Source organism: Anomaloglossus baeobatrachus, chromosome 2 (assembly GCF_048569485.1).
Source record: "Anomaloglossus baeobatrachus isolate aAnoBae1 chromosome 2, aAnoBae1.hap1, whole genome shotgun sequence".
Taxonomy (NCBI): Eukaryota; Metazoa; Chordata; class Amphibia; order Anura; family Aromobatidae; genus Anomaloglossus; species Anomaloglossus baeobatrachus.
In genome coordinates this window covers 474,477,162-474,498,360 of record NC_134354.1, presented here as the reverse complement: position 1 = coordinate 474,498,360, position 21,199 = coordinate 474,477,162, and the positions used below count along the sequence as shown (strand labels likewise).

Sequence of the window (21,199 nt, the reverse complement as noted above, 5' to 3'; positions counted from 1 at the left end):
GGATTTGCGATCCTTGGCGGTAGTGGACGAGACTGTGGGCTTAGAGGATGACCAGTTAGAGGAACGAAAGGAACGAAACCTCGATTGGTTCCTGCCCTGGGTAGGTGTCTTGGCTTTAGCTTGTGGCAAGGAAGTACTCTTCCCGCCAGTAGCTTCCTTAATTATGTCATCCAGCTGTTCCCCAAACAGCCGTGACCCAGTAAAAGGGAGACTCGCAAGGTACTTCTTAGAGGAAGCGTCCGCTTTCCACTCTCGAAGCCACAAGATCCTGCGGATCGCGAGGGAGTTAGCGGAAGCCACTGCCGTGCGGTGAGAAGCCTCCAGGACGGCAGACATGGCGTAGGATGCAAAAGCCGAAGCTCGGGAAGTTAAGGCATCCATCTCAGGAATAGAGTCCCTGGAAAGGGAATGAATCTCCGCCAGAGAGGCAGAGATAGCCTTAAGAGCCCACACCGCCGCAAAAGACGGAGAGAAGGAGGCTCCTGCCGCCTCAAATACAGACTTGGCCAGAAGGTCAACCTGGCGGTCAGTGGGATCCTTAAGAGAAGTGCCGTCGGCCACCGCAACTACTGTGCGGGCTGAGATTCTGGACACTGGAGGGTCCACCTTTGGGGACTGGGCCCAGTCCTTAACCACCTCCGGTGGAAACGGGAAACGGTCATCTGAACTACGTTTCGGAAAACGTTTGTCAGGACAGGCCCTAGGCTTGTTAACAGTGGTCTGAAAGCTGGAGTGGTTAAAAAACATACTCCTAGGTTTCTTAGGAGAGGTAAACTGGTGTACCTCTACCAGAGAGGGTTGATCCTCTGACTCCTGTGGGTTGAGGTTCAGTACGGAGTTAATGGACGCAATCAAGTCACTAACGTCCGCATCACCCTCAGACAAATCAATGGGGTACATAGAGGCAGCGTCTGAGCCCACAGTAAAGGAATCCTCCTCGCCCTGCACCTCGGCTTGTGAATCAGAGCCGTGGGACGAGGAAGGAGAAGGGTCCGTGCGTCTCCGTTTAGGGGGACGGGGTCCTAGGACATGCTCTGAGGGCTCTGCAGAGCTCGGAGCCGCAGAGACACCCTGAGAGGGAGGCTGATGCATAGACAGCAGCGTCTGGGACAGCTGCCCCATGGAATCGGCAAACGACTTGGAAAGAGCCTGTGAAAAGGATGCTACCCAAGCCGGGGGTTCAGCCACCGGGACCGAAGCAGCCTGAGGGACCCCTGAGGAGGCTCCAGGCTGAGACACAACCATGTTAGCACAGTTATCACAATGTGGGTACGTGCTAGGCTCTGGCAGAATTAGCTTGCAAGCAGTGCATATAGCATACATGTTTGCAGCCTTGCTCCTAGTGACAGACATGCTGCTGTGGAGGAAGCTCTGCAGCCAAAACACACTCCTGTAGAAAGCCTGAGTGTATAAAAATCCACAACCATAGGTTGTGGCTTACCAGCCCTGCTCTCTGTGTCCTCCGGATTTCACCGCTCCCCTGTAAAGTGACAGCTTTCCAAAAAGTATGCAGCTGCAGCATCCAGCGCTTCTCAGTGATAAAAACGCTGATAAAATGGCGCTGGGAGAAGGAGGGGGGGCGTGTATAAGCCCAGGAGCGGGAAAACAGAAGCACAGAGATACAGGGAGGTAGACAGGGGAGGGGACATCTCCTTAGAGAGGAGTGCCCTCCCCTCTGCTGGCCGGGCGGTGGGCGGCGCTGTATGCAAAACATACAGCAGAAGCCAAAAACGAAACTAGCCCAAACTGAAGCCGGGGCCTAGATTTTAAAGTGCGGCCGACGAGCAGGCACCGTCGGCGCGGTTCTCATGGGAAATTCCCAGAACCGGCCGAAATTAACAGTAACGCTAAAGCACATACTGCCCCCATAATAAAAGCACCCGGGACCCCTGAAAAAACGTCTTTGAGACGCAGGGCCATGTCCCTGAGTGGGGTTAACGCTCCTTCCAGCAGGGACCAGACAGGGCTGCGGATGGAGCCGGCCTCCTGCAAGCAGAGAGGACCGTGATGGCTCCCACTTCAAACAGAGCCTCGACAGAGGATGCGAAGGAGCACGGCATGTGAAGGCTCCAGCCTTATGAAGATCAACCTTAACAGCACCCCGCAGAGTGGAGCGTGAAGGGACATGCCGGGAGTCCAGACTGGACCCGCTTTTCTTCCAAATCTTTAAAAAATTAAAATAAAATTGAAAAAAATATGAGGAAATAAAAGTGTGTGTATCCTCCTGAAACACAAAGCGTTGAACTGGGTAGATTGTCATCCAGGGGGTGTATATAGCCCGGAGGGAGGAGCTACACGTTTGAGTGTAGTGCTTTGTGTGTCCTCCGGAGGTCGCTAGCTATACACCCATGGTCTGGGTCTCCCATAAAGGAACGATAAAGAAAAGTAGCTTTTCTAGGTCAAACAAACAACAATCAATCAAGCAAATCAAATCAACAGAAATCAAGTACTAGTTTTTAGATGCATTAGTAATTAGATGCATGTGTGGCAAAAAGTGACACTTTTTGTATGTTCTTTGCAGAGTTATTTTTTGCAGGCGAAGCACGATGTGTTTGTCTTTCTGTCCTTATTGCTAGGGCAGACCTGACACCTCTTTCTTTTAGAATCAGGTGGTCTCACTGGGGTTGTGGCTGGGGTTGAGGCAGGGCTGGTTGAGGAGGATGCTGGTGATGATGCTCTTTGTGTTGCTGTGGGTGTGGGCGAAGCACTTGTTGAGCTCTGGTGTTGTCGGACCAAGGCTGCAGCGGCTGGGTCTCGGGGCACTCGTTCTCTTTGGTCATTGTGTGCCTTGACAAGGGATCTTCCTAGTTCCTCAAGAAACATCCTCCGCTTGTTTTTTTTCTTTGAATTCCATCCTTGGTGAATGTGGGTCCACAACACAAATGCATTGTATGCTGACACATCAAGGATGTTTGAAAATACAACCATTGGCCATCTCCTAGTCATTTGCTGGCAAGTGTAGGTGGCAGTCAGCTTGTCCACTCCTCCTTTGTTTTTGTTATAGTCCAGGATGATTCTGGGCTTTTTGTCACTTCCTGATGACACAGCTGCATCTTTGTGAAGTGTGGAAATCAGTACCACATTCCGTCATTTTTTGGGGCAGTATGAAACAGCAGTGGTGGTGTCTGTATGAACAAACTTTGAGGAAAGTGGAGCCCTGTTCTTCATCTGCAACAATTCAGCGGACAGCTCAGGTTTGCTTTTTTTCCCCACTGTGCCCACCATGGTGATTTTCCTCCTGAGAAGTTCTTGTCCAATGTCATAGCTGGTAAAAAAAATTGTCACAAGTAATGTTGTGACCCTGCAGTCCAGTAGTCATATCGAGGACTACACGTTTTCCTTGTTTTTTTTCAGGGATGCCGCTTGCAGACTTGCCTGTGTAAATCTGTAGATTCCATGCATAGCTAGTTTTTGCATCACAGGCTGCCCAGATTTTTATGCCGTATTTGCCTGGCTTACTTGGCATGTATTGCCGGAAAGGGCATTTTCCGTGCAAAGGGAGAAAACGTTCGTCTACTGTCACCTCTGGCCCTGGGTTGAACATCAGTGGAAGGAGCTGCACCAATTTCTCCCAAACATCCCTGATGGGAGCAAGTGTGTCAGATTTTGTTCTGGTGTCTCTGTTGTCAAATCTGAGGACTCTTGATATCATTTGAAACTTTTGAAGTGACATTGTTGCCCGGAAAATATTCCTGCCTGTCGATGCATCCCAGAGACTATCAGTGGCCTCATTGCAGGATTTTTACATTCCAGCAAGGAGAAAAACATCAATGTAGGCATCCAGGTCATCATCATGAAGGTCATTCCACATGTTGCCGTGGACTTTTTTTCCTTCAAGGTTTGTCATAGCAATAATGACTTTTTTATTGACAATGGCATAAACAGATCAAAACATGTCTTGATGTCACTTACTCTTGTCACAGCAAACCTTGTGATCCCAGGGGTCATTTTTATGACATTTGCAGCATCTGCCCTACCATGTACATCTGGAGGTACTGAGCTCCAACTGATCTTGCCACTTTTGGATTTGAATTTTTCAGCGGGAGCAGCTTCAGCACCGGTGACCTCCTCATCAGACTGATCAGAACTGTCTGTGTCTTCCGGTTGATACTCCACATCATCTTCCTATTCAGAAACCTGTTCATCTGTATCAATTTGCTGCTGTGTGTCCTCTGATTCATTATCATCCGAGATATAATCCAGAATTTGGCTTGCATCTAATCTTCTCCTCATTGTTGCATGGCTGCAAAGTACCAACTGTAAGCTGACTTGACCATACATGCCTGGACATGTCCCTAACTCAAGTTGTTGGAGGTAGAGCTGGCTGTGGGCTGTTGGTTTATATTGCGTTTATGAGTTCAGTTTTGGGACTTATTATTGTTTTTTTTACTCTTATATTAGACCTGGGTCGAAATTGACCCCAACAACACAAATTTTATAATTTTAATAAGAGCATTTTACAATTTAGTAAAATAGTTTTATTTTATTGTATTTTGTTTAAAAATAAGTTCCAGAAAAAGTCAAAAAGTCTTGATGCAATAAACAAATGTATGTAGAATTTGTATGCATTTAAAACCTAAAACAGGTCAATCACGACCCTAACACTAGAGGAAGGTTAAGAGGAAAACTATTCTACTTGCGGAGACGGAAATACCCATCCGACATGCCAGTAGTGAAGAGTCTTTAAGCCGGCATGCTCTTCTGAGAAATATGTAAGTTCTATCTTCAAGAAAGAAGACGACAAACTCTATTGCCACCTACTGGAAGTAGTTATCCTAAAAGTCAATTCCGTGAGGAGTATTGCGACTTAAAGTCTCCTCACTAATGGCATGTCGGTTGGTATGTCAGTCTCCGCAAAGAGAAAAACTTTCCTCTCGCACCCTGTCTTAAGCTGCTTTCACACTTGCGTTGTTTTGCATCTGTCACAATCAGTTGTGTGACTGATGCAACGGATGCGCTGCAGATAGTGGCACAACTGATGAGACTGATGCCGCAAAACAATCCGTTTTTTTCTTTACTGATTTACCATCAGCCGGCTTTTCTGAACGATCAGCTGATCGCCTGGCGGCCGGCTTTTCTGAGCGATCAGCTGATCGCTTGGCAGCCGCCTTTTGAGAACAGTCAGCTGATCGGCCAGCGGCCACCAGACAATCAGCTGATCGCTCAGAAAAGCCAACCACCAGGAGATCAGCTGATCGTTCAGAAAAGGTGGCCGCCGGCCAATCAGCTGATCGCTCAGAAAAGCCGGCCTCCGGCCGATCAGCCAATCGTTCCTGCTGCTGGACCTGAATTTCCAGTCCATCATGGTTTTTTACTGTGCACATGTTCACAGTAAAAAAACGATCCACCGCACACAAAAAACGTTACAGTGTGCGTTCCTACCGCATGATGGTCAGTCAGAAAATGACTGATCTGTCACGCGGCGGATACAACGCAGGGCCATCAGTCACAATCCGTCGCTAATAGAAGTCTATGGGGGGAAAAAAACGGTTCCTCAAGGCGACGGATTGTGACTGATGCAAAACAACACAAGTGTGAAAGCAACCTTAGCCTCTCATACAGCCACATGAGATCTAATACTTTGCACTGATGAGGGGCAATCACTCTGAAACACAGTTAATGCAAATTAAGGTTCTGATCTGGCATAAATCCTAAGTTATATTACAAGGCTCGTTAAAAAGGGTCACTTTTGACTTTTAAGATTGCCACTTCAGTAGGTGGCACTAGAGTTAGTCTTCTTCCTCCCTGAAAAGACAACATCCACAGTTTTGGAAATTGTAAATGCACTTGTACATTATTTAATGTAATATTATATGCGAATTACCTCCTTTCAGTTTCACACTTGTCATCGAATTCCACCTCAAAGTAAGTTGCCCCCGGACAAAGGAAGACTGTTGTATCACGACAATTGTTTTCATAGTTGTGGGGGGATTCCATGTTCCAGGTCTGAACGACCACCGGTTCTTGAACCTGATTCCAACTTTCCATTTCAATCTAAAATCGGAAAACACTCATCACTATCCTACTGAGAATTTCCCAGGAAGGCAGATCAAATTTTTCAGAGGACTATCAACGAGTGCTCCATAAATATGTTATGAATCAACCAAAAATAAGTGATTTAGGGAAGACTAACGAATGAAAAATGATTTGATCAAATACATACGAACGTAAACCAATCTGTCGTTTTTACATTACATGAAAATTAAAGAGGTTTTACTAGGATAAAATAAAAACATCCTATCTGAAAAATACACTTGGAAATACACTTTTCAAATAGAGTCCAATTCCAAAAATGTCCCCTTTTTCTACATACATATACAGTATGTAGGCTGATCTGGTCTTCTAATTTGGCTTTAATCGCTTAGGTCGTCTTCTGCTGTGGCAGTGTAAATAGTGTAGAAGACCAGCAATCAAGCTACATAAGTATGCCTGATATAGGAAAAGAGGGTATTTTAAAATTTTACTTGAAAAGTGCAGTTTTTCAAGATCATTTAGCTAGAATGGATTTTTTTATGCTCTGGAAATTTCCTAAAAATCTACAAACACAATTTGCATATATTCGTGACAAATTTCACAGCGAATTTGTGTGCAGATTTGTACTGAATGAATATATCCAATTATACAAAGCCCCTACCTTGTTGGCACTATCCCCAGGATCTCCGCAAAGCTTCTTCATTAACCTGGTTAAGTGACTGAAACTCTGCAGTAGTAAACAGTGTGGAATGTCAACAGAGCAAAACTCCAACATGTACGTCATCTGTCAAAATAAAAACCTGTGTTAGCAAGTAAAAAACATTAAAACTTGACATAGTTAGTCTTATGTGGCTTTCACTCACGAGCTGGCGTGTTGACATGGCAAACACAGAATTGTTCAGTTTTTCAATAATCACTTTCCCACTGCACTCGTCCAGTAAGGGCTCCAGTATAGTTTTCGTGTTTGTTAAAAAAAGATCAACATCTAAAAAAAATATAATCATGAAAACATCAGAACAATCAGAAAGCAGAGAGAAGTCAATTTAGAGAGACAGCAATACAGGTTGACAGTGTGCGGGCTTGTTTTTTACAGGACGAGTTGTACTTCTGAATGACTGCATTCATTCTGCCACATACTGTACTGGAAAACAGGAGAAAGATTCCAAGTGCGGTGAAATTGCAAAGAAAAAAAAAAGTGTAATTGTGCATATATGTACCATGTTCACTATATGGTAAAACTGACCTGACAAATAGACTCCCCAGGTCAATACTAGTTTGTAGATACTAAACATGTATAGTTTTTCTTTATTTTTCAGGATATGGGGTGTGTGATGGCTTATATTTTGTGCTCTAAGCTGACGTTTTTACTGATACCATTTTGGGGTAGATATGATGTTTTGATCACCTGTTATTGCAGGTTCAATTCTGGTGCTTTGATATTTTTTCACTCGTTACGCAGTTTACCAATCAGGTTAATTTATTTTATATTTTGATAAATCGAATACACCAAATATGTGTAGATTTTAATTGTTTTAAGTTTAAGGGTATGTGCGCACGTTGCTTTTTACCTGCTTTTTACCTGCTTTTTTGCTGCTTTTTCTTCTGCGCTGTTTAATGCCAAAATGGATGTGTTCTTCTATTCAAGCAAAGTCTATGGGAATTTGGGTTTCTTGTTCACACTATGTTGTTCAAAATGCTGCCTTTTTGAGGCAGAACTTTGGTCAAAAACTCAGCTTTTCAAAGAAGCAACATGTCAATTGTTTTTGCCATTTGGGTTTTGCACTGCAAAGCTGAGTTTTTGACCAAAGTTCTGCCACAAAAAGGCAGCATTTTGAACAACATAGTGTGAACAAGAAACCCAAATTCCCATAGACTTTGCTTGAATAGAAGAACACATCCATTTTGGCATTAAACAGCGCAGAAGAAAAAGCAGCAAAAAAGCAGGTAAAAAGCAGGTAAAAAGCAACGTGCGCACATACCCTAATAAGAAAAAAGGGCAGTGAAGACTATGAGCGGTAGGGGCTCATGCACAGATGTAAAAAATGGATTTTTGTGTACTCACCGTAAAATCGTTTTCTCTTAGCCATCATTGGGGGACACAGGACCATGGACCATGGGTGTTATGCTGCCTATCCATAGGAGGACACTAAGTAGATGCAAAAGCATAGCTCCTCCTCTGCAGTATACACCCCCTGGCCGGGTCAGGCAAGCTCAGTTTTAGTACACAAGCAGTAGGAGAAAAAAAGCAGTAAAAACTTACCTCAACAGAGGAACATGAGAAAAAAAAAAAGAGTCATAACCAAATAAGGTACTGAGAGAACGAAGGCCCAACAGGGCAACAGGGTGGGTGCTGTGTCCCCCAATGATGGCTTAGAGAAAACGATTTTATGGTGAGTACACAAAAATCCGTTTTTCTCTGACGCCTCATTGGGGGACACAGGACCATGGGACGTCCTAAAGCAGTCCATGGGTGGGAAACATAAAAGACGACAACACAACTAGGGCTGAGCGGGCCCGGGCTGTAAATGTCAGGATCCACGCGGTTTCAGCACTATTCCCGGATCAGGCCCGGGATTCCGGCTGCAGGACCCGAAATCGGCAATTAATAAAAAATGAAAAAAAACAAATAAATAGCGTTTCATACTTACCAGACTCTGTCATGGCGGCACACTTGCTTCCGGGTTGCGCTTTCACTTCCCTTTCGCTTTCACTTCACTGTCACACAGCTTTCCGTGTTTTCCCCGCCCACCGGCCGTCCTCTCAGCTGTGATTGGTTCCTGGCTAACGCGCCCCCAGCCTGTGACAGTGTCTGCCGTGCAGTCATCGCTTATCGCGGTCAGTACTACGCTGCACTCAGAGCGGGCAGCCGTGCTCTATGGCTGCTCGCTCTAACATGTAGCAGAGCCGGAGGTGTCGCCGCGGGACTTCTCCTGTGGATTACGTCGGAGATGCAGGGTGTTTGGGGTTAATAAAGTGGTGAAGGAGGAGTGTTTTGTATTTTATTTCAAATAAAGGATTTTTCTGTGTGTCTGTGTTTATTTACTGTCATTTACAGGTTTGTGTGATGCAGGTATCTGACAGACGCCTGTACCATCACAAACCTAGGGTTTAGCAGCAGCTATGTGCCCCTGCTAACCCCTGCTATTACCCCGACTGGCACCTCATCACGCCAGCGGGAAGAGCCGGTATCGCACACATCTAACAGATGCGACATACCGGACGGCTGCGGGCTGAGGATATACCAGCCCCCGGCCGGCGTTATCTTGGCTGGATGTGAAGATTAAGGGGACCGCACGTCTTTTTTTTTTTTTTTTTTTACTTTCACCGGAGTCACACGTGCGAGGGGCTCTGGCAGCACCTGGCAGCCTCGCACGTGTGACTCAGGGCACTGAATACACAGCACAGATACTGCGCGACGGCTGGGGCTGCAGCCGAGCGCTATAACTGTGCTGCCGAGTGTGTTTACCACCGTGACCGACAGTGCACTGCTTTCCCCGCCCACCGGCCGTCCTGGCCCCTGTGATTGGTTGCAGTTAGCTGACACGCTGCCACTCAGGATGGGGACGTGCCTAGCTGCAACCAACACACGCCGGTGGGCGGGGAATACCATAAACATTCAATTGTCGGCTCCGGAAGGTAACAGCGTGAGCCGGAAGGAGTGTGCCACCATGACAGCGCCTCTGAGTATGCAGCGCTCGCTGCTAGCCCCCTAGCCCCTCCACAAACGTTTTAACCCTCCGGATTCCGGTCCCCATTGACTTATATGGGCACCGGATTCCGGTCCCCATTGACTTATATGGGCACCGGATTCCGGAGCGGAGCGGACTTATTTTTAAGTCTGTTAACGACCCGCCAGCCCCGGATTATTGCCATCCCGCTCAACTCTAAACACAACCCAAGGACTAGGAACCAGTCCCAGACAGCCTGGAGCACCTACTGAGTGAGTTGTTCTACTGCCGTTTGCAGAATTTTCCTACCCAGATTTGCCTCAGTTGAAACCTGGGTATGGACTCTGTAATGCTTTGAAAATGTATGTAGGCTAGACCAGGTCGCAGCCTTACACACCTGTTCCACTGAAGCCTGATGCCGAATGGTCCACGAAGCTCCAACTGCTCGCGTGGAATGAGCCCGCAGCCCACTAGGAATGGGCTTGAGTTGCAAGCGGTAGACTTCCTGGATCGCAGAGCGAATCCAGCGAGCCAGAGTCGCCTTTGAAGCTGCCTGTCCCTTATTAGGCCCCTCAGGAATGACGAACAAAGAGTCCGTTTTCCTAAAGGGGGCTGTCCTGGATATGTAATATCTGAGAGCTCTGACGAGGTCTAACGAATGCAGAGACCTTTCCACCCTACGAACCGGGTGTGGACAAAAGGAAGGCAGGACAATGTCCTCGTTCAAATGAAACGGGGTAAGAACCTTTGGAAGGAAATCCGGAAGGGGGCGCAGAACCACCTTGTCCTGGTGAAAGATCAGAAAAGGCTCGCAACAAGAAAGTGCTGCCAGCTCCGAAACCCGTCTGATGGACATAATTGCCACTAAGAATGTTACCTTCCCGGACAGAAGAGCAAGGGAGGATTCCTTGAGGGGTTCAAAGGGAGACCTCTGGAGACCGTCCAGAACGAGGTTGAGGACCCATGGTTCCAGCGGCTGTTTGTACGGGGGAACTAGATGGGAAACGCCCTGGAGGAGGTCTTGACTTGCGGTTTTTGAGCCAGGCGGCATTGGTAGAAGATTGAGAGCGCTGAGACCTGCCCTTTAAGGGAACTGAGAGCCAACCCCCCGCTTGCAAGCCAGACTGTAGAAAGTCGAGTATTCTGGGGATGGCCAGAGGCATAGGCTGGACATTAGTTTCCCTGCACCATGAAAGGAAGATTTTCCACGTACGGTGGTAAATGCGGGATGAAGAAGACTTTCGAGCGCTGATCATGGTGGCAATAACCGCGGGGGAGAATCCCACTCTTGTTAATACCCAGGTCTCAATGGCCATGCCGTCAGCTTCAGGGCTCTGGAGTTCTGATGGGAAATGGGCCCTTGGGTCAGCAAGTCTGGGATGTCTGGAAGGCGCCACGGTGCGTCTGTGAGCATTTGTACTAATTTGGCGTACCAGGCGCGCCTGGGCCAGTCCGGTGCGATCAATATCACCGGGACTCCCTCTGCCTTGATCTTCCTGATTACCCACGGCAGCAGGGGTAGAGGTGAAAATATGTAAGGCAGGCGGAAGTGGTGCCAGGAGCAGACTAGAGCATCTGCGCCGATGGACTGCGGGTCGCGTGACCTGGCTATGAACGCGGGTATGCTTGCATTCAACCTTGAGGCCATTAGGTCCACGTGTGGTGTGCCCCAGCGAGTGCAGATGTGGAGAAAAACACATCTGGGTGGAGAGACCATTCTCCGGCAGCCAGGCCTTGGCAACTCAAAGTCTGCTACCCAGTTCTCTACCCCCGGTATGTGTACCGCTGATATCACTGATCCCGTCGATTCGGCCCAACAGAGAATCTTGTGGGCCTCGAGATAAGCCGCTTTGCTGCGGGTGAGATAAGCCGCTTTGCTGCGGGTGCCCCCCTGCCGATTGATATAGGCTACAGCTGTCGCATTGTCCAATTGGACTCGAATCTGACGACCCGCTAGCAGAGGGCTGAACGCCCTGAGCGCAAGGAAGATTGCGCGGAGTTCCAGCAGTGTGGGGCGGGTACACTGCTCCCCAGACTAGGAGGCTGGCGTCCATGGTCAGGACCAGCCAGTTCACTGGGAGGAAAGATCTCCCCTTCGATAGGGATGAGGACCGAAGCCACCAGCGGAGTGCGTACCTGACTGAAGGCGTCAGGTGAAGATGTCTGTCCAGGGAGAAGGGGTTCTTGTCCCAGGCTGCTAGAAGGGCTAGCTACAGTGGGCGGAGGTGCAGTTGAGCAAAGGGTACTGCTTCCATAGCCGCCACCATCCTGCCGAGCACTTTCATGCTGAATCGAATGGAGCGAGACGGAGGACGTAGAAGGCAGCGTACCGCTCGTTGAAGAGCGAACACCTTGTCCTGAGGGAGAAGGATCAAGCCCCGACGGGTGCCCAGGGACATGCCCAGGAAGGTGATGGATCGTGATGGGATCGGGGATGATTTGTCCAGATTCACTAGCCACCCTGTCCACAGTGATCTGTACGCTGGTTGAGCAGTCGCGGAAGGAGGGGACCTTGATGAGGAGGTCGTCCAAGTAAGGGAGAACGACTACTCCCCTGGCGTGAAGGACGCTCATGGCGGCCGCCATGACTTTGGTGAAGACCCTTGGTGCGGTGGCAAGGCCGAAGGGTAGAGCTACAAATTGAAAGTGGGAGTCCTGAATTGCGAAGCGGAGGAACTTTTGGTGATCTGGGGCGATGGGTATGTGCAGGTACACGTCCTTGATGTCTATGGAGGCGAGGAATTCCCCTTCGACCATGGATGCAATAATGGACCTTAGGGACTCCATTCTGAATCTCTGTACGTGCATGTTTGTTTAAGTGTTTGAGGTCCAGGATGGGTCGAACTGACCCATCCTTTTTGGGGACCACAAAGAGGTTGGAATAAAAACCCCCGAACTTCTCGTTGTCTGGGACAGGTATTATCTCTCCTGCTGTTTGGAGTGAGTGGATTGCTGAGAAAAAAGCTTTGCGTCGTTTTTGAGTCTTTGGGGGGTTTGAGAGAACGAACCGACTCGGGTGTCGGGTCCGAAATTCTATGTGGTAACCGGAAGACACAAGGTCTCGCACCCATTTGTCGTCTGAGGCGGCAGCCCAGATGTGTTGAAAGAGCCGCATTCGACCTCCTACAATGAGTGCGTCTTCCGGGGCGCTGAATGAGTCATGAGGGGGGAAAACGTCGTGGCCAAGTCTCCCTAGTCCTTGACTGTTTCGGTCTAGGCTGCCATGACGAAGTGGGTTTCGGGGAGAGCTGAGAAGGTCAGGCCCTGCGTAGTCCGCGGCTGGTGGCAGGGACAGCACGGGATGTCGACCAACCAAATGAGTTCCGAAAGGAGCGGAACGAGGACTGTGGACGTCTGGTGAAGGACGTCCTGGACTTCAGCTGGGGGAGGGAGGTACTCTTTCCTCCCGTGGCGTCAGAAATGAGCTTGTCCAGACGTTCGCCAAACAATCGGTCTGCAAAAAAGGGAAGGCCCGTGAGAGACTTCTTGGAGGCAGAGTCCGCTTGCCATTGTCGGAGCCAGAGAGCTCTATGGATGGCTATGGTATTTGAGGCGGCAAACGCTGTGCAGGTAGCAGCGTCCATGGAGGCTGGATGAGGTACTCCGCCGCAGCGGCAATTTGAGCTGTTACCTCTGTGAAGGTATGAGTGAACTGGGATTCCTCAAGCAAAGTGTTAAGGGATTCTGCCCAGACCGAGATCGCCTTTGCGACCCACACAGAGGCAAAGGAGGGCGAGAGGGAGGAACCCGCAACCTCAAAAGCAGAGCAGGCGAGGTGCTCCACCTGTCTGTCTGTCGGGTCCTTGATGGAAGAACCATTGGGTAAAGACAGGAGCGTCTTTGTGGTAAGGCTGGAGACTGGGGGGGTGGGGGTGGGGGGGGGGGGTCGACTGAGGGCGGATCGGCCCAGCCCTTAGGGGCAGGTGAGGCAAAAGGGTACCGGGACTCCATGAGTTTTCGGTTACCGAAGCGTCTGTCAGGCTTCTCCCTTTGCTTTGTGAGGATATCCTGAAACTCTGGGTGATCAGCGAAAACCTTTTGGGGTTTCCTTGCCCTCTTAAAGGAGACCGCATGGTCAGTGGTAGTGGATGCGGGATCCTCCACATGCAGAGTTTGGTTGATTGCTGCTATAAGGGAGTCTATTGCAGTTTGATCATCTGGGGGTGATGAAACCAAGGAATCCTCCTGGTACAAACAGCATTCTCCCTCCTCCAGCTCTTCAGAAGCCGTGGAGCGTGTGGGAGAGCCTGCCCTGTGTGCTCCGAGGGAGAGCCCGCTGGAGACACCCGGCCGTGTGCCCTTTTCCTGATCTCTGCAACCGGTGAAGCATGTGCCATCTCAGAAGGATCCTCCATAGGGGTATCCCTCAGCCTGCGTTCCATCCAGGGACCCAGAAGGTTGTGGAGGACGACATTGCATAGCCAGAACCAGGTTCTGTGACAGTTTTTCCATGGATTGGGACAGAAACTGTGCCCATTCCGGTGGGCTCGGGGTCCTAGGCTCTGGGCTGCCGGTTGCGGCGGTGGTGGCAGGGGGGTCTTGGGGGGCTATAGGGGCACAGGACTCACAGAGAGAAGAGGTGTGTTTACGTGGTAGCTCAGCGTGGCAGGCAGTGCAGGCTGAATAATAGGCTATGTGGGCCTTAGTACTCTTAGTGCCCTTAGATTTCCTAATAGGAAAATGCCAGGAGGGGGGGCAATGCTCAGCAGAGCTACAATTGAAGCAAGCACCTCGCCAGAATCAGCCGATGGCCCTGTCCTCAGGAAGGGTTAAGCTCTATGAAGATCTTCACACGCTTTCCTGGAGGGGGGGGGGGGTTATCGCGCCCGTGGGGGGGGGCTTAGCGCTAAAAGAGCGGGAAGATGAGTCAGTGTGCCCCCCCGTGCTGTGGGTAGTAAAAAAAAAAAACGGCGGGAAGGGAGCTTCTGAGTTTTCCTCCCTCTCCCTACAGTCAGCACACAGCTTGTCACTGGTGGTTATCAGCCAGCTTTTCTGCTAGAGCAAATAAACAGAGCAGATAATAAACAGCATGAGTCCCTAAGCCCTGGGCCCTCCCCCTGCCACCAGGAAATTATCTGCAAGACTTTCTGCAAACAGCAGAACTTCCCCCTCCTCCAGCCAGCAAGCTAGAGAAAGTTAACACTGTGTGTGCAGGATCCTTGCTCCTTGCACATAATAAATACTGTAAATGTCCTGGGAGCCTTCCATGCACCGTCTTTTCTCCCTTTGTCTTGGAAACCAGTCAGGGGGGGATCTCACCTTAAAACACTGCTTTCCAGGCAGTGAAAATAGCAGAGTCAGCTTGCTGTGTCGGTGTCATATTCAACTCAGAGCCTGCAGAGAGGGTCTGAGGAATTGATGCAATCTTCAACTCAGAGCCTGCAGAGAGGGGCTGAGGAATTGGGCTATAGGGCACAGGCCTCTACCCTGGGCTTTGGAAAATCGGTGTCTGTGGAACCCGTCATCCAGCCCAGGATCCAGCGTCGCAGGAGGGGGTACGTGGAGGCGACACTCCACGTTCCCGCCCGTTGATGGTAGTGGGATATCGGTCCCAAAAGGAAACCGTCGCCCTCAAAAAATAACAAACCTTGAAAGGAAGTGCCTCCTACAGACACTAAGCTAAAACTGAGCTTGCCTGGCCCGGCCAGGGGGTGTATACTGCAGAGGAGGAGCTATGCTTTTGCATCTACTTAGTGTCCTCCTATGGATAGGCAGCATAACACCCATGGTCCATGGTCCTGTGTCCCCCAATGAGGCATCAGAGAAATAACATAAATCTGCACTCACACTGATGCTCTCATAGTTTTCACCGTGTCGTCTTCAATAAAATGGCACCGGAAATTGCGGTTCCCGAATGCGCAGACTCCGGCGCCATTTTAATGAAAACAGAATTACTGTGTCAATGCGTAAGCGCTGCCAACAACAGTATTTGCGGCGTGTCGCCATGTTCAAATAAAGAAAAGGGGGCACGTCATAGAGGACACTGGAGAAAGACGTATCAGCGAGGACAAGACCCATAAAAGCCCCGCCCCCGTTGCATCTGTCACTCAAAGTGCAGGGCATTTCTGCAACTTTGATTAAAGATATTTCTGCAACCAAGCATCAGATCTTTCTTTAACAGGTATGTCTGGATTCAGCATCTTAGTGCCTGTATGGCACTGCCTTTCCTTCATATAGCAAAATCCTGGTGGTAGGTCCTGGTATATTAGCCTCAGTTACTCCACTGCTGAACTGATCTAACAGCTCCTGCTCCCTCACGGCACTCGGCGATCAAAGAATCACCAAGCCCGAAGAAGGAAGTAATCATTCTGCTTCCTATAACATACACGCAGTCCTCACTCAGTGCTGTGTGTGCAGCGATCAAAGCGGCAGAGATGGTTATTAATAATAAAAAACACCTCTGCCTTCACAATGAAGTATCCAGCTGTCAGGTGGCCAGATACACTCTGCGGCAGCTGCACAACTTCTGTGAAGCTGCTTAATTTACAATGACAATGGAAAATGTCATTGCAGAGGACTGGTTCAATACTTTAGGTCAAAAGCACTAAAAATAACACAATAGAAAAAGATACACAATGGTATACAAAACTAAAAATTGAATTAAAACGTTCAAAATAGACCACAACTTACACTTGACAAGCAATTCTCTGGCCATTAGCTGGGATACGGGATCTTCTCCTTTTAGCTGGCAAAAACACCATGACAGAAGACTACCCTGGATCGCCCAGAACAATGAATGTAAATTTGAGCCACATTCTCCTTGAGCATCATGCAGAACTAACGTCTTACTCTGCAATCAGAAAAACGAGATTGTTAACAATTCAGTCATCTCTAAAAATCCTGACAACTGAGAAAGTCAGCCAGAAACACTGCAACTGCAAATACTGATCCTTTGTCTTAAAGAGGTATTCCCATCTCCAACATGCTGTCCCAATATGTAATGGGCATAATAATAATAATATAAAACCTCCAATTAAAAATGTAGTATCGTTTTCCTGATTAGTTATGTCTCTTACCTCATGTGCAGGGCATTGCAGCATAGGTGTCCATAGCTACGACCACAAGCAACTATCACTACTATACGAGTGGACGTAACTATGGTTACTTAAGCTCCAATGCCCTGCACATGAGGTAAGAGACATGGCTATATCAGCAGAACTATACTACGTTTCAAATTGGAGGTATTTGCTAATATTCTTATTATTACATCTACTACATATTGGGTTAGGATCTTGGAGATGGGAATGAAGGGAATTTTGTTTACTTACCGTAAATTCCTTTTCTTCTAGCTCCAATTGGGAGACCCAGACACTTGGGTGTATAGCTATGCCTCCGGAGGCCACACAAAGTATTACACTAAAAGTGTAACGCCCCTCCCCTTCTGCCTATACACCCCCCGTGCATCACGGGCTCCTCAGTTTTGGTGCAAAAGCAAGAAGGAGGAAAAAATTATAAATTGGTTTAAAATAAATTCAATCCGAAGGAATATCGGAGAACTGAAACCATTCAACATGAACAACATGTGTACACAAAGAACAACAGCCCGAAGGGAACAGGGGCGGGTGCTGGGTCTCCCAATTGGAGCTAGAAGAAAAGGAATTTACGGTAAGTAAACAAAATTCCCTTCTTCTTTGTCGCTCCATTGGGAGACCCAGACAATTGGGACGTCCAAAAGCAGTCCCTGGGTGGGTAAATAATACCTCATAATAGAGCCGTAAACGGCTCCGTCCTACAGGTGGGCAACCGCCGCCTGAAGGACTCGCCTACCTAGGCTGGCATCTGCCGAAGCATAGGTATGCACCTGATAGTGTTTCGTGAAAGTGTGCAGGCTCGACCAGGTAGCCGCCTGACACACCTGCTGAGCCGTAGCCTGGTGCCGCAAGGCCCAGGACGCCCCCCACGGCCCTGGTAGAATGGGCCTTCAGCCCTAAGGGAACCGGAAGCCCCGAGGAACGATAAGCTTCGAGAATTGGTTCCTTGATCCACCGAGCCAGGGTTGATTTGGAAGCTTGTGACCCTTTACGCTGGCCAGCGACCAGGACAAAGAGTGCATCCGAGCGGCGCAGGGGCGCCGTACGAGAAATGTAGAATCTGAGTGCTCTCACCAGATCTAACAAGTGCAAATCCTTTTCACATTGGTGAACTGGATGAGGACAAAAAGAGGGTAAGGAGATATCCTGATTGAGATGAAAGGGGGATACCACCTTAGGGAGAATTCCGGAACCGGACGCAGAACCACCTTGTCCTGGTGAAACACCAGGAAAGGGGCTTTGCACGACAACGCTGCTAGCTCAGACACTCTCCGAAGTGAAGTGACTGCTACTAGGAAGACCACTTTCTGAGAAAGGCGTGAGAGAGAAATATCCCTCATTGGCTCGAACGGCGGTTTCTGAAGAGCCATCAGCACCCTGTTCAGATCCCAGGGTTCTAACGGACGCTTGTAAGGAGGGACGATGTGACAAACCCCCTGCAGGAACGTGCGTACCTGTGGAAGTCTGGCTAGGCGCTTCTGAAAAAACACAGAGAGCGCAGAGACTTGTCCCTTAAGGGAGCCGAGCGACAAACCCTTTTCCAATCCGGATTGAAGGAAGGACAGAAAAGTGGGCAAGGTAAATGGCCAGGGAGAAAAACCCTGAGCAGAGCACCACGACAGGAAAATCTTCCACGTCCTGTGGTAGATCTTGGCGGACGTTGGTTTCCTAGCCTGTCTCATAGTGGCAATGACCTCTTGGGATAACCCTGAAGACGCTAGGATCCAGGACTCAATGGCCACAAAGTCAGGTTGAGGGCCGCAGAATTCAGATGGAAAAACGGCCCTTGAGACAGCAAGTCTGGTCGGTCTGGTAGTGCCCACGGTTGGCCGACCGTGAGATGCCACAGATCCGGGTACCACGACCTCCTCGGCCAGTCTGGAGCGACGAGGATGGCGCGGCGGCAGTCGGCCCTGATCTTGCGTAACACTCTGGGCAACAGTGCCAGAGGAGGAAACACATAAGGGAGTTGAAACTGCGACCAATCCTGAACTAAGGCGTCTGCCGCCAGAGCTCTGTGATCTTGAGACCGTGCCATGAATGTCGGGACCTTGTTGTTGTGCCGGGACGCCATTAGGTCGACGTCCGGCATGCCCCAGCGGCAACAGATCTCCTGAAACACGTCCGGGTGAAGGGACCATTCCCCTGCGTCCATGCCCTGGCGACTGAGAAAGTCTGCTTCCCAGTTTTCTACGCCCGGGATGTGAACTGCGGATATGGTGGAGGCTGTGGCTTCCACCCACAGCAGAATCCGCCGGACTTCCTGGAAGGCTTGCCGACTGCGTGTCCCGCCTTGGTGGTTGATGTATGCCACCGCTGTGGAGTTGTCCGACTGAATTCGGATCTGTTTGCCTTCCAGCCACGGCTGGAACGCCTTTAGGGCAAGATACACTGCCCTTATCTCCAGAACATTGATCTGAAGGGAGGACTCTGTCTGAGTCCAAGAGCCCTGAGCCCTGTGGTGGAGAAAGACCGCTCCCCACCCTGACAGGCTCGCGTCCGTCGTGACCACCGCCCAGGATGGGGGCAGGAAGGATTTCCCCTTCGACAGAGAAGTGGGGAGAAGCCACCACTGAAGGGAAGCCTTGGCTGCCCGCGAAAGGGAGACGTTCCTGTCGAGGGACGTCGACTTCCTGTCCCATTTGCGGAGAATGTCCCATTGAAGTGGGCGCAGATGAAACTGCGCAAAAGGAACTGCCTCCATTGCTGCCACCATCTTCCCTAGGAAGTGCATGAGGCGCCTCAGGGGGTGTGACTGGCCTTGAAGGAGAGATTGCACCCCTGTCTGTAGTGAACGCTGTTTGTTCAGCGGAAGCTTCACTATCGCTAAGAGAGTATGAAACTCCATGCCAAGATATGTCAGTGATTGGACCGGTGTCAGATTTGACTTTGGAAAATTGATGATCCACCCGAAACTCTGGAGAGTCTCCAGAGCGATGTTCAGGCTGTGTTGGCATGCCCCTTGAGAGGGTGCCTTGACAAGCAGATCGTCTAAGTAAGGGATCACCGAGTGTCCCTGAGAGTGTAGGATTGCCACCACTGTTGCCATAACCTTGGTGAAGACCCGTGGGGCTGTCGCCAGGCCAAAAAGGCAGTGCCACGAACTGAAGGTGTTCGTCCCCTATGGCGAAATGCAGGAAGCGCTGATGCTCTGGTGCAATCGGTACGTGGAGATAAGCATCTTTGATGTCGATTGATGCTAGGAAGTCTCCTTGGGACATTGAGGCGATGACGGAGCGGAGCGATTCCATCCGGAACCGCCTGGTTTTCACATGCTTGTTGAGCAGTTTTAGGTCCAGAACAGGACGGAAGGATCCGTCCTTTTTTGGCACCACGAACAAGTTGGAGTAAAAACCGTGACCCCGTTGCTGAGGAGGAACAGGGATCACCACTCCTTCCACCTTCAGAGTGCACACCGCCTGCAGAAGAGCATCGGCTCTTTCGGGGGGCGGAGATGTTCTGAAGAAACGAGTCGGAGGACGAGAGCTGAACTCTATCCTGTAACCTTGAGATAGAATGTCTCTCACCCATCGGTCTTTTACCTGTGGCAGCCAGGCGTCGCAAAAGCGGGAGAGCCTGCCACCGACCGAGGATGCGGTTTGAGGAGGCCGAAAGTCATGAGGAGGCCGCTTTGGGAGCGGCTCCTCCGGCGGTCTTTTTAGGACGTGACTTAGACCGCCATGCATCGGAGTTCCTCTGATCTTTCTGAGGCCTTTTGGACGAGGAGAATTGAGACCTGCCCGCGGTCCGAAAGGACCGAAACCTCGATTGTACCTTCCATGGTTGAGGTCTGTTTGGTCTGGACTGGGGTAAGGATGAGTCCTTTCCCTTGGATTGTTTAATGATTTCATCCAATCGCTCACCAAACAAGCGGTCGCCAGACAATGGCAAACCGGTTAAGAACTTTTTGGAAGCAGAGTCTGCCTTCCATTCACGTAGCCACATGGCCCTGCGGACTACCACCGAATTGGCGGATGCTACCGCCGTACGGCTCGCAGAGTCCAGGATAGCATTAATGGCGTAGGACGCAAACGCCGACGCCTGAGAGGTTAAGGACACCACTTGCGGGGCAGATGTACGTGTGACTGTATTAATCTGCGCCTGACAAGCTGAGATAGCTTGGAGTGCCCATACGGCTGCGAATGCTGGAGCAAAAGACGCGCCGATAGCTTCATAGATGGATTTCAACCATAGTTCCATCTGTCTGTCAGTGGCATCTTTGAGTGAAGCCCCATCTTCCACTGCAACTATGGATCTAGCCGCCAGTCTGGAGATTGGAGGATCCACCTTAGGACACTGAGTCCAGCCCTTGACAACATCAGGGGGGAAGGGATAACGTGTATCCTTAAGGCGCTTGGAAAAACGCTTGTCTGGACAGTCTCGGTTTTTCTGGACTGCCTCTCTGAAGTCAGAGTGATCCAGAAACGTACTCAATGTACGCTTGGGAAACCTGAAACGGAATTTCTCCTGAGAAGCTGACTCCTCAGTTGTAGGAGCTGGGGGAGAAATATCCAACACCTGATTGAT

At 49.7% G+C, this 21,199-nt stretch overlaps 1 protein-coding gene across 1 annotated transcript in view; it reads right to left on the bottom strand.

Moving 5' to 3' along the window:
* Positions 1–21,199, bottom strand: part of ZZEF1 (zinc finger ZZ-type and EF-hand domain containing 1) — a 337,771-nt gene that overhangs the window by 143,622 nt on the left and 172,950 nt on the right. Inside the window, exons 19-22 of the mRNA XM_075336372.1 lie at positions 16,272–16,431; positions 6,837–6,958; positions 6,635–6,757; positions 5,825–5,994 (exon numbers count right to left, since the gene is read on the bottom strand). Of these exons, the coding sequence (XP_075192487.1) occupies positions 5,825–5,994; positions 6,635–6,757; positions 6,837–6,958; positions 16,272–16,431 (575 nt within the window). The remainder of the gene's footprint in view (positions 1–5,824; positions 5,995–6,634; positions 6,758–6,836; positions 6,959–16,271; positions 16,432–21,199) is intronic.